A 13,389-nucleotide genomic window follows, 5' to 3' on the forward strand; every position below is an offset into this window, starting at 1 on the left:
TTTAAAATGTATGTGAGCATTTGAAGTTTCTTTGAAACAATAGGAAATAACTACAGAAGTTTAGTTTAATTAACGAATCTGTATGTATTTTCAACACAACAAATATGTAAAATCAGGAAAATCTATTCTGTTATTGGCATGTAATATGCACTTTTTACGAAATTTTCTCTTTCGTAGTAGTATGAAACAATCCATTAACAGAATATTTTATCCGAAATGATAATAGCTCTATTAAATTTATAAGTACTAGAGGCAATCTTTTTACTGCCGGAAACATCCATAAGGTATATGTGACGTTATCCATGTAAAGGGACCTTATTGTCGGGACAGATAACGTCACATATTGTGTTTTTTTCTTAGAAGCAAAGCATTAGGAAATGCTATGTAAAAGCTTGAGTAAATGTCTGACCTTTCCACTAAAGTGAATGTTACATCTAATAAAGCTCATGTCATTTAAAATGTGTAAGAAATTTCTAGATCTATTAATTTGTTCAATGGTGCTAAATTGCAGAGATATAGGAAATTAAGCTAGAAGTAAATATTCATCTGCGGGATTATTTAAAATTCATAGCTGGTTGTGTAAATCATCAATAACTATCCCCCTTCCAAGTACTGGCCAATGGGAACCTTGTCAATTTACTCGTATTAATTCATATACAATTATTATTATTAGTGAACACAATTAAGTTTAGCATAACGAGGCCAGTTACTGACAATTTATTTTCCTAGTAGGTGATAGCTACAAAGCTATGGTTATAGTGTAGTGACACGTACCATACCTGTGCCGGCCATACATGTTAACTACAAAGCAATCAATCGTCCAAGTACCATAGAATTTCTACTACACATAACAGAGGCTTAGGAACATTAAACTGATCTTAACAATTGTATTTACGTACTACTAACAAGTGTTTCGTAAAACATACTTATTTACAGTTACAATACAATAACCACAAATGTATGTTACATTACATCAACAGCATTTGACCAATGAGTACATTAATATGAGAACAGAATATAATCATCTCAAATCTGCACAAAAATGAGTACCACTCGCAATTCGAAAAATCGTAACGATTAATGACTAGACTGCATTAGACTTCGACAAATTATAGACTATTTATTTAGGTATACACTTACTTTGTACAGAGCACTAGACTTCGTTAAATTATCGTGTACCCGTCGTATAGAAAAAACCAATATGAGATTTCAGTGCCTGATATGGCGCATTGTACAAAAAGTCATGTCAACAAAATACTGCACATGGCCAGATGCATCAATGTAATATACAAAAGATCGATAGATTTTTCAATACTGTTGTTACTAATTCAAAAAGTTGGTGTAAAACATGTAGAAACAGGGACAGACTAATTAATAATACCTTTTCTAGAGGGTCGTTGTAATTGCTGATCTTCTCCACGAAGTCTGGTTTGATTTCCTCGTACAGTACTAGGGGAGTTTCCGCTGGGAAACCTATGAAAATAAAAACAATATCGTCACTCCTTTAAAAAAAACTTGTATCTTCGTCTGTCAATCACGGAAGTATAACTAAAGCATGGAAGCCATGCTAAAATAAGAGCATGGTGACATGAATCTTACTCACAACACACTATTACGTTTTGTTTATGAGCGAATGCGACAAAAATCCGGAACTTCTTTCGTTTTCCCGAAGGTGGTCACTAAACGATTGTCAAGTGGTTGCCTTTTGGTTGCCTTTTAGTAGTTACAATACGGCTAAATTAAATATGTGTTTATCTTTCACAGTCGGTGTCCACCTTTGACAACTGTACATAGTCGTATTATATTAAGTCAAATATCTCGGCGGTCATCTGGCCGATTTTTAATTATATTGTGTTTATTCCTAATAGATAGTTGATTAACCTGCTATGTTACTATTTGTGATGTGTTCAAGTTCCTTATGTGACTGTGGCCTGTGTGATTAAGGACTGTAATTCACGTACATGGTGAAAAGAAAACTGCCAAGAACATGTAACCTTTCATTAGTGAATTTCGTTCAATTATTGATAATATTATTTGTAGGATCTAAACGAAACATAAAAAACGATATTGATAGTTTATATATAACTAATGCCGTATTAAATTCTGCATAGTTTTATTCATGTTTTTTCGATATTTCTTCAAACAATTTTTAGGTTATGATTATATCATAGTGATGAGTAAATTGTGTAATTTTTATCGACGTCAGGGATAATAACCCTATCGACATTCATTCAATAAAAAGGACATGAATGTTTATTGGTAGGCATCACGGACCTGGTAATGTAACAGGTCTAGCGAACTCAACCATTAATATTTTTTAGTTTTTCCAGATATTCTCATAGATGATTAAAAGAAACTAAAAATAGTTGAAACTATTGAAATAATAAATTATGTCACCTACACTGCCGTTTGTTTTATTTTCCATTTGGTAGAGAAGGTATTATTGAGGTAAGTAGATTCTGAGTGGTGGACTTCACATGAGATAGATGCTAAAAAAAAGTATTTTACTTAGGTCTTTGCGTAAAGAGAAGAGAAGAATGTATTGATTTCTCATATACTCGTATTTTTTACACATACTATTTAGGCCGATATTGCACTATCATAAAAATCACATGATCACAGACAACATGCCGTCCTTTTTCTTCGCGTTAAAGAAGAAGGGAGACATACACATCTATGATGAAATATATATGATAATGTGATATGGGCCTTAGTAAGAGAAGAATAATGAGCGGTTATGTATGTATTAAGTACATAAACAAACCATTTATTTGCAATCCGTAGGTATGGTTAGATTGGTTAGCCAAGAATACAGTATGAATATGTGACTTTCATGGTCAAAAAGCCATAATAATCCTAATGAAATATTTATAATAGATATTGTATGTTTTCGTTACTTTTATATGTATCAAGTTTATATTATTTTTAAGGTGAGAACATAAGTAAGTGTGTATTTTATCGATAATCGAATCGACAAAGTAACATCCCTAGCAAAACAAGAACCTACTGACCACCTACCAAAAAGAGAAATAACTAGCATATATCCATCCCTTTTCAATACATTATCTAATTCATAAAGAAGTCAAGGATGAGTATATGCATTTCACAAGCTTTGTTATTAGGGAGGCTTGCACCAAAAATGTCGGTCAAAAAGTTGATTCGCTCCCTTGCGGCGGCCACCTTACGAGCTACATGACACCTTCTAGCGGCCGCCATAAATGGTATATCAGTAACATACTCACCAGCACGCTTATTGAGTATCGGTATGAGATCGGGCAGCTTGCTCGCAATCGGCAGATAGTGGTGTCCGCAGTAATGGATCCTCTTCTGCTTGGGATCGTAGAACTTGAAGAAGAGGACCACATCATTGTCCTTGTCAAATGTGGGTAAAGTGCTGAGGCCGGAATCCGGGGGCAGCATTTCGAGGAAGATGTTCCAGGGGTTCGTGTTCTCGGACACGTCTGCTACGGTCTTGTGTTGATCGTTGAGTATGTCTAGGCAGGTTGGTCGGCAAGTCTGTGGATATAAATTGTCTAGATAAAAACTGTGATGCGGAAATAGTCTCATCACTCGGTGTCTAGACTAGACATAAGCTATGTAGCTCTTCCCGTTTGTGTAAAAGGAACAAGACCGCATTTCCAGTAATATCTGCATTTTTAATCTAACTTTAAACTTTTCATGGTATCTAGGTGCAAAAATCTGCTCAATACAGCACAAATAGAGATTTCAATCCATGATTTTTCACCATTTTTGAAAGAAAAAATAGAATAAAAAATTAAAATGGCACGAGCGCGCACTGAATGGCGCTGAAGGCGGAATTGCTTGTACAGGTAGAGGAAATTCTCAGCCAACATTATGAGCTTAGCGTCGGTGGCTTGTATGCGGTAGTGAGCTCAGAGTCGCACAGGTCATTGACCTACGATGACAGGCATATATTATAGGTTACCTGATTAGAGCGCGCACTGAACGGCCACGGGCGGAGGTGCTTCTGCGGGTAGCGGAAGTTCTCAGCCAGCATCTCCATCAGCTCTGCAACTGTAGCCTGCTTGCGGACGCGGAAGGCGCGGTAGTGAGCGCGCTCCGGGTCGTAGAGGTCGTTGCCCTGGTGACCGTCGAAGTCGTCCTCGAGGACCACGTTCACGGTCATGTAGAGGTGCGCCTCGTTGCGCTCCTTGCGACGGATCTGAAGCAGAGGATTATTCGTTTATGTCGTGAGGCAGAGAGCGCTAGAGCAAGGTGTATCGCTAGTGATATACTCAGTTATTCATTCAATTCTGTTAAATCTAATGTAGTCTCGTCGAGCGGCGCTCCGACCTACTCGGAGAACGGCGAGACGAGACGAATAAGAGCGAGATGAGAAAGGAGCGGTCACGGGCACACTAGTGCTCGGTCTATCTCAGAGCGTGTGTGTGTACAGACAGTGACTAGATCTTAATAAGAGTTTATTCCCGTCCTTCACTTTAACACTTGCATGAATGAGAAAGACCTTTGTTAAGCAATAAGAATATTAACGCATCAATGTACGCGATGTATGTACCAACTAATTAAGTAACCTTTGAAATAAAACTATAGAAACGGATTAAATCGCGTATAATGAATTTAAAATACATCCCGACGTTTCGAACTCTTTACTCTTTACTCTTTCCATAGTTTTTTTTCATGAGTAACTATCGCGGTAACCGAAGACAATATTAAGTAACCTTTATTAACGTAATAACGTATGTGTAATTTATTACAATTATTTGCAAGTATACTCACAGTTTCAATTCGTTTCTCTTCGGCTAGTCTTTCGCTGAGTTCAGACGGAATGTCTGGTTGAGTTACTTCTTGCAACACTGTTTTTAATTGAGAATCCCTGCAAGAAAAAATGTATGCATAGTAATATGAAGTATTAGTCGCTACAACTTCTTTATAACAGTATTTATTAAAAATATTACTAAAAATCCACTATGGCAAAGATCCCCTCCTATCTTCCAAGCACGCCGAAATGAGTCAGTTTATGAAACCTTTCCTAACCTCACTTTCTGATGGTCTTACCCAAAGAGGATCGAGTATTATAGAGAGTTACTGTCAAAGTAAAATGAGTAATCCACAGAGAACCTCCTATAGAGTAGAAATCTTGTATATTTTGTTCGCGATACGAGTCACCAGTGTTTGGGGTGCGAGGAGCGGGCGGGGAATGTGTTAAGCGCGCTGTGATTGGCCGTTTCAAGGACGGCGGGCAGTCGCGCCAGATGAAAAGGGACAGAAGTATGACTGTCCCTCTACTGACGCGTAAGTGGCCAATGTAAGTTGACCTATGCCGGCTCTGAATAAATTATAAATATGACTTATTTGTGGAATGTAATGCCGTCTGTTTTTAAATTTGAGCTTCTTGTTACCTTTCCACACCATTTCACACTACAGGTGGACATCTTTAAGGCATCAAAATACCCTTTTCCAATTTTTTAGTGCGAAAAACACGCGCTGCTTTCGGGTCTGTTACTTGGTCGATACTGATCGGGCACGGCGAGCGCCCGCGCTTATATCAGTGCAAATACTAGGAAGGCTGGCGACCGCGAGTCGTCTTGTAATGGATGTCTATAGGGGTTGGTCTGTGGAGTAATCACAGTGCATATACTGCCATCTCTCGACGCAGGCTTAAAACTTTTGAACCACAGTTTGGCCCATATTCTTAACTTGATATACGTGTTAAAATGTCAAATATTAATATTAGCGCCATCTAGCCGAGCGTTCCCCAAAGGTGTAACGCCATCTAGGCCATCGTACCTTTTTCTATATGGTTCTGAGGTACGTTTTTTTCTTTTGTCTATACGGAGTTGCATATGTCTTTGGTCTTACCTAATATAGACCAACATGTAGGCATTGGTGCAGTGACGCACGGTGAGCGCCATGTCCTCGTCGTGGCCTCCGTAGTTGTACTCGATGGCCTCCTGCTTCGTGCAGCGGGATACCACGTCGTCGTCGAACTTGCACCACTGCACAGAACATTTATGATTAAAATTTAATAAGTTTGAATACTTGATTAGTTTTGTTTTTTTGGATAATTTTGTCATGAGCACTGAGAGCAGTGATAGCAGCTTGATCATATTCTTACGATCTACATAAAATTTTCCCTTGTACAGGCTAAGCCTGTTCAGTGTTCAAAATCGCAGACAGTTCCTAAAACCTGAAGTTTAGTTAGCGATGTCACTATCCATCACCTTGTACAATAGCGGTTCGCCACAGTATAATAAAAGGTACTATCGTACAGTATGGCCACTCCCGCTCCCCGCTGAAAGTGCCGCCCACCCCCTCTCGGTTACCTCACACCGGTTACCGCCTGTCAAAAACACGAACAGTCGACCTGTCATATTTCACTCATACAAGCATAGTACGCGTTCACCTACACGAGCTAAGACTGTGTGCTAGGAATGCGCCTCTTTCAATATATTTGATCGCCAGTGTTCGAGGTGTGGTCTCGCGCTACTGGTAGGCTCATTTAATTCAAACCTTACCGCTAAAGTTCAGTTGACGTACCTTGCCGTCGCCCTTAGGGTTGATGAAGACGACGTAGTGGCCGCCGTGGTTGTCGCCCGAGTGCGCGAGCACGGCGTGCCTCTCGCCTAACCTTACCGCTACAGACACAAGGTGCAGTACTGTACCTTGCCGTCGCCCTTAGGGTTGATGAAGACGACGTAGTGCCCGCCGTGGTTGTCGCCCGAGTGCGCGAGCACGGCGTGCCTCTCGCCTAACCTTACCGCTACAGACACAAGGTGCAGTACTGTACCTTGCCGTCGCCCTTAGGGTTGATGAAGACGACGTAGTGCCCGCCGTGGTTGTCGCCCGAGTGCGCGAGCACGGCGTGCCTCTCGCCTAACCTTACCGCTACAGATGCAAGGTGCAGTACTGTACCTTGCCGTCGCCCTTAGGGTTGATGAAGACGACGTAGTGGCCGCCGTGGTTGTCGCCGGAGTGCACGAGCACGGCGTGCAGCGTGTAGTCTGCCGGGGTCTCGGGCTTCTCCTGCAGGTACGCGTCCAGGTTGATGTGCTCGTAGAATTCGAACCTGATCACAACGAAAAGATTTAATATTACAGTGTTGTACTGAAATGGTAGTGTTACGCCGTGGGTTGCGTGGACGATGGTCGCGCGACGGCGATGCGACGCATACGAAATCAAACCTTACCGATATGGAAGTATGAGACGCGACGGCGACGGTCGCGCGACCGTCGCCCACGCAAGACACGGCGTTACTAAGTTTGATGTAAACGCTGAAGACGGTAATAAGTTTATTTTCAAGATCTAACATGAAACCAACACAATAGTGGCTCTGACTGTACGGCATTATGCCAGCTTTCGTGAACCGACCTTTACATTATACTAAGAAAACAAATTGATAACCACATGGTCGCGGAATCAAAGTCTACTGGGATGGGTCTAATCAGTTTCTCGGGTCCAATGTGCAAATTATATAACTTGGTATTTTCCATTTCATTTGATGCCCGTATTAAAGATTTTACCACCATATGGGTTCAATCGTGGCGTAGGCGAGAGGGTGACAACCTGTGACTTTGACGGAGCTAAGGTTAGTGTGTATGCTTTTTGTGGGTCCAAGAACTTGCAACAGGCGTATCTTTATCTCTGGCTGTTCAGACAAGTCTTACCTGTCGTTGAACTTGACGGAGCTATCCGTGATGGGGTCGTACTGGAAGCGCATGAGGTGCAGGTGCAGCACGGGCGGGAAGGACGCGAAGATCACGCCCTTCTCCGCCTCCTGCAGTCCGTGCTCACCCGCGTCATACTTGTTGTCGCCGTCCAGCATCTCCGTGCTGATGTAGTCTTTGAACGACTCGTCGACTGCAATGTGTAAACCACTTTAGTTTTAACCCAAAGCAGTTGATTTGTTTTTGAATTTAGAATAGAGATGGGCCGAATACGGACTTTGCCGAATACGAATATTCGGCCGAACATTCGGTTCAGCTGTTACCGAACCGAACATTCAGCCGAATATTCGGTTAAGGTATGTTTTAAATCCTGGCTTAGGGTTGAATGAATTACGAAACTTACGTTATTTATTTACTTTGTTTATTCGGTAAATATTCGGCAATGTAACCGAACTATTCGAATTTCGAACATTGAAAAACTTGCCGAATTTGCCGAATACCGAATATTTCCCGAATATTAGGCCCATCTCTAATTTAGAAGCTCTTGTGACACAATAAAAGTTGAAAATAGATTTTGGGATACGTGCAAAACTGTGTACACAGGGACTTTGCCATCACAGGAATTTAATACAGTTTGAAATTTGATTTGTCAGTGAGGATAGCTATTAGATTCCGTGCTGTTAAGGGGAAACGGTCTTAGAAGACCTTCCCATGATTTCAGATGTACTAACAGCAACACTCTTAGACACTGGTCCCACCACTAGCTAGTAAAGCGATGAGCTATCGGCTATTTATGCGACAAAAGATAGTCGTTGCCGTGTAAACAAAAGAAAGAGATGTATTATAGCTGAGCGATGAACTATAAAATAGTCAATAGCTCAGCTATAATACATCTGTCACTTTTATTTACACGGGAGCGACTATCTTTTGTCGCACAAATAGCCGATAGCTCATAGTTGGCTAGCTCGCCGTGGGACCAGTGCCTTAACTAACCATCGGTAGACTTTATGCCCTTGTAATAAGGATTACAAATGTACAGCTAACAGTATTGCCGATGTACGAATATCGATTTTTACAGATTTTGGAAAAATACATACAGGGCGAAACTTCATTTTACACAAACTATGCCAATAGATTCTATTTCTATCCCTGATCAAAACTAGCTTGCCTAGCATATAGCTTAGTATATAGGAAAATAATCGACTTTTTAGAAAAGTGTAAGTTAATAACACCAAAGCAGTACGGTTTCCAAAAAAAGAAATCAACAACACATGCCTGTTTTGAGCTGGTACGAAATGTCACCTTAAGTTTAAATGATAAAGCACCTGTGGTAGCACTGATGCTAGACATGAGTAAGGCGTTTGATTTCGTTTGCCATGAAACGTTATTGTCAAAGTTATACAAATACGGCATAAGGGGACAACCGTATCTTTGGCTAGAAAGTTACCTTAACGGACGGAAGCAATGTGTTGAAATTACAAAACTTAACTCTAACCATGAAAAAGAATCATATAATTCTCCTTACATTGAAAATAAATGCGGTGTGCCACAAGGCAGCATTCTAGGGCCAATTTTGTTTCTATTATATATTAATGATTTACCTAAAGCCACACAAAACGACAGTATACTCTTTGCAGACGATACAACTATCTTAATCAAAGGGGTGAATGGTGATTCTCTATGTCATAATATTAAAAATACACTGACAAATGTCACTCAATGGTTAAATGATAATAATCTTAATGTAAACTTGCAAAAAACGCAGCTGATCCAATTTCAAACATATAAAAGTAAACCACTTGAGATTACTACAGACTTTAATAGCGTGCAACTTAAGGAAACTGATGCTGCAGTTTTCTTAGGTCTACGTATTGACAAATATTGCAATTGGAAAGCCCATATTAACCACTTATGTAATAAGCTAGATCGTTTTGTGTATGTTTTGTGGCGTCTACGTTCTATTGTATCTGAAGCGGCAGCAACCGCTGCCTTTCACGGCTATGTATCTTCACAAATTCGTTACGGCTTAATAATATGGGGCAACTCAACCGAAGCAGATAGAGTTTTTATAGCGCAAAAAAAATGTGTTAGATCCCTGTGCGGAGCCCACTATCTAGACAGCTGCAGGCCATTATTTAAAAGAAAAAGATTTTGCCGTTACCATCCTTGTATATGTATGAAATGTGTAAATTTGTGAAAAATAACATAGAACTGTTTAAAGAAAAAGGCAATGGAAAGCGCCACAAATACGACTTAGAGATACCAACGCAGCAAAGGCTAAAACTGTTCCAAAATAACTGCTATTGCATGGCTATAAAATTGTATAATTCAATTCCTGTGGACATAAGAATATTAGAAGGTAAGACTTTTAGGAAAAAATTGTACAGTTTGCTATTAGAACATTGTTTCTATAATATAAATGATATAATACGACATTTTAAAATAAATAGTCTCTAGATAACGAATTTTGTAAATTGACATTAGCTTTTAAATTTTTTTTTCTTTACTCATAATAATAATGCATTCTTCTTCTTTTATTTTTTTTTTGTGATGTAAGTGTATTTTATTTGTAAAGAGTCTTATAAGAGCTGTATCGAGTTGTAACTTTGATTAATGACATTATTTTCTTTATTCTTTATTTTATTTTTATTATACATGCAAACATTTTATTTATTTTGTTAGTAGTAGTATGATTAGAACAATTTGACATTTGATTTTTTTTTTTCCGACCATCTTCTGTACTCCTTCTTTTATACTTATATTTGTAATTTAATGTAATAAATATTTGAATGCTGAAAATTCAGCCAAGCATGTAAAGATCTCGAATGTACATATTAACATCTTTATATCACTCGTGTTTTATCAAATAAAGAATTATCTTATCTTATCTTATCTAGCCTTTACTTGCTTGTATAGGATTAAAAGAAAAGGCTCAAAAAAAGCCACAAAGCAAGAAAAACTTTCCCCATACAATTTACGAAGATAAAAACTTTTTTTGGCTGCGGTAGTGGCGAGTGGTGACCCTAGGTTGGAGCGAGACACAGCAATCGGAACTTTCATCCAGCCCCGTTAGTTGCCATCGCCGCTAGTTACGCAATGTATTGGCCTAGCCATTGGACCGAATACAAAGATATGTTGAAAAGGAGAGTGTACCGAACTCAGGTTCCAACGTTACGTACTGCGTTCGCAAAACGATTTGATCCTTACATATCCAGTTTCGCATACAATTCAGTCACTAAACACGTAGATATTAAAGATAAACCAGTTTTTAAAACCAAGCAGCTTTTAAGGTGGCTCGCTTTCCATACAAAAATCATCTCACATTTATTTAGTCACCGCACACTACAACTAAATAAAAATATGCGCATACATATACTTTACATTATCCATTTTCGCAGTATTAAATGAAATACATTGTTTCATACAGAAATCATGGACAAATCCATGTGAATTTTTTATTAATTTTACGAAAATGTGCGTGCCAAATTTTGTGTACAGACACAGAGCCGTCATATTTCGCGCATTTTTAGTTGACATTGTCATCAGTGACACTTGGCTCTTGACAAGTATATATTTTAATTATTTAAAGATATTGGTTTACTTAACTCAAGCAGACTCAGAAATAATGACGCATTTTGTCAATAAAGATACATATCGTGTATTTCGACACTGCTAGTGTAAATCGAAATGGCGTCTCGGTCAAACGCATTGACTATGAAGCAGAAGATCTCGAGTTCCATTCCGGGGTCTTTTTTAATCATTTGAACTTTTTTTGGATTTATTAAGTTTTTTTATATTTTTTAATAGAATAAATATTCTATTAAAAAAGACTCTTACTATATTTCTTTCCTATTTTTTATTTTCATACAAAAATACAATACAATCTTTATTGTGCCTTTGTTGATAAAATAAAATATTACACGTCAGGTCAGGTACATAGGTCATAGTGTGGGCATAGTATTAGTAATGTGCTGACTTCCTTACATTTACTGAGCTAGTTGACCTATGTTGTTGTTGTGTGAATGTTTTTCTTCAACAACTAAATAGTTATATATATGAATATGTATGTAGGTATGTGGGTAGCTTTTGCACATTGTAATTTTTCCTCAGTCACCCGTTGAGCTCAGAGACCACGAACGCTGTAGTGTTCGAAACGTCGGGATGAATTGTAAATTCATTATACACGATTTAATCCGTTTTCATAGTTTTTATTTCATGAGTAACTATCGCGGTAACTGAAGACAATATTAACTAAATGGTTACAAATAATAATTATCATCAATATAATCAGGTCCAGGCAGGCAATTATGGTCGCGCGATAAATGATAAAACATCTGGCCGTCCCTATAATCGCACTTACTAATAGTGCGACAGGGACGGCCAGATATTTTATCGTCTATCGCGCGACCATGCTGCGTGCTGTACTAGCTTTTGCCCGCGGCTTCGCTTGCGTTAGAAAGAGACAAAAGTAGCATATGTCACTCTCCATCCCTTCAACTATCTCCACTTAAAAAACATGTCAATCCGTCGCTTCGTTTGGCCGTGAAAGACGGACAAACAAACAAACAAACACACATTATCTTTGGTGAAACAACGAATTCTTCCACTTCAGATTATAGAGTAACCAGCTTTTCCCATTTATAATAAACTAGGTTTTGACCGCGGCTTCGCTCCCGTAAGAAAGAGACAAAAGGTAGCCTATGTCACTCTCCATCCCTTCAACTAAATCCCCTGAAATAATAATCACGTCAATTCCTCGCTCCGGTTTTGCCGTGAAAGACGGACAAACAAACAGACACACACCCATTCTTATTTGTAATTTTAGTACGGATTTGACATTATTATTTATATTTAAATAATTATATACGTATAACCTAATTTCGTCGGTAACAGCGTGTTATGTAATGGCGTCGTTGGTGGACAGTCGCTTGTCACGCCGTGAAACTGCGTTCGAATCCCGGGATTCTATAAACTTTTTGTATTTTTTTTTGATATAAATTTCGTATTTTTTATTGACCGAGCAAGAATGGAGAGCCGAAGATATCAATTTTATCTTAGAGAACATATTGATTTTTTTATTGTCATTTTGATTTTCTATTTATTAAGTTGAGATATAAAACACAACTTTTGATACCCTCGCTAAATATAATATATGTATTCTCGAAATTACTCCTTAGATAAAAAAAGTCCACTTGAGTTTTTAAAGCACTACGATACTCAGTTAACTATTGCATTTTCATTTACTAATTTAAGATTTCAAAAGCGATTTGAATACCCTTGCTCCATCGAAAATAAACAATTAGAAAAAAAAAATCATTCGAATCGTACTTTAGAAACTAAAATTTATCTATACTTTTTGAATTTTTTAAAATATCAGATTAGGATAATTATGTTAGAAATTCTGAGTTCGACGAACCCAAAAATTATTACCATATAAGAGAATAGGTTTTTAATCTTTTTTGTGGAAAACGCTCAGTAACTACTGTACGAGTACATATACATTTATGTATAATAATAAAACAAAAAATAGTGTCTCATAGTGTTGTGTTCCTGCCGGTGAGTAAGGCTGCCAGAGCTCAACGAGGGTGCGGGGTGCTGACGACGGGAGGACTTACGGAACTAATTTGTTCCGTCTATTGTCCTTTGAGTCGTCGGCAACCCAAACCCTCCTTTGAACTTGTACACTCCTTTTTGCTGTGCACACACAGCAAAGGGGAGTGTACAAGTTTCTAATGGGGCGGCA

At 38.5% G+C, this 13,389-nt stretch overlaps 1 protein-coding gene across 7 annotated transcripts in view; it reads right to left on the reverse strand.

Annotated features, from left to right (window-relative positions):
- LOC125233696 (ubiquitin carboxyl-terminal hydrolase 7) overlaps positions 1–13,389 on the reverse strand; it is a 42,797-nt gene that overhangs the window by 11,194 nt on the left and 18,214 nt on the right. For all 7 annotated transcript variants that reach the window (XM_048139784.1, XM_048139783.1, XM_048139788.1 and 4 more), the window contains 7 exons: positions 7,647–7,839; positions 6,895–7,048; positions 5,842–5,978; positions 4,759–4,855; positions 3,947–4,183; positions 3,243–3,516; positions 1,382–1,473 (listed from right to left, as the gene is read on the reverse strand). In XM_048139784.1, coding sequence (XP_047995741.1) covers positions 1,382–1,473; positions 3,243–3,516; positions 3,947–4,183; positions 4,759–4,855; positions 5,842–5,978; positions 6,895–7,048; positions 7,647–7,839 — 1,184 coding nt within the window. The remainder of the gene's footprint in view (positions 1–1,381; positions 1,474–3,242; positions 3,517–3,946; positions 4,184–4,758; positions 4,856–5,841; positions 5,979–6,894; positions 7,049–7,646; positions 7,840–13,389) is intronic.

Source organism: Leguminivora glycinivorella, chromosome 14, assembly GCF_023078275.1.
Source record: "Leguminivora glycinivorella isolate SPB_JAAS2020 chromosome 14, LegGlyc_1.1, whole genome shotgun sequence".
NCBI classification, from domain to species: Eukaryota; Metazoa; Arthropoda; class Insecta; order Lepidoptera; family Tortricidae; genus Leguminivora; species Leguminivora glycinivorella.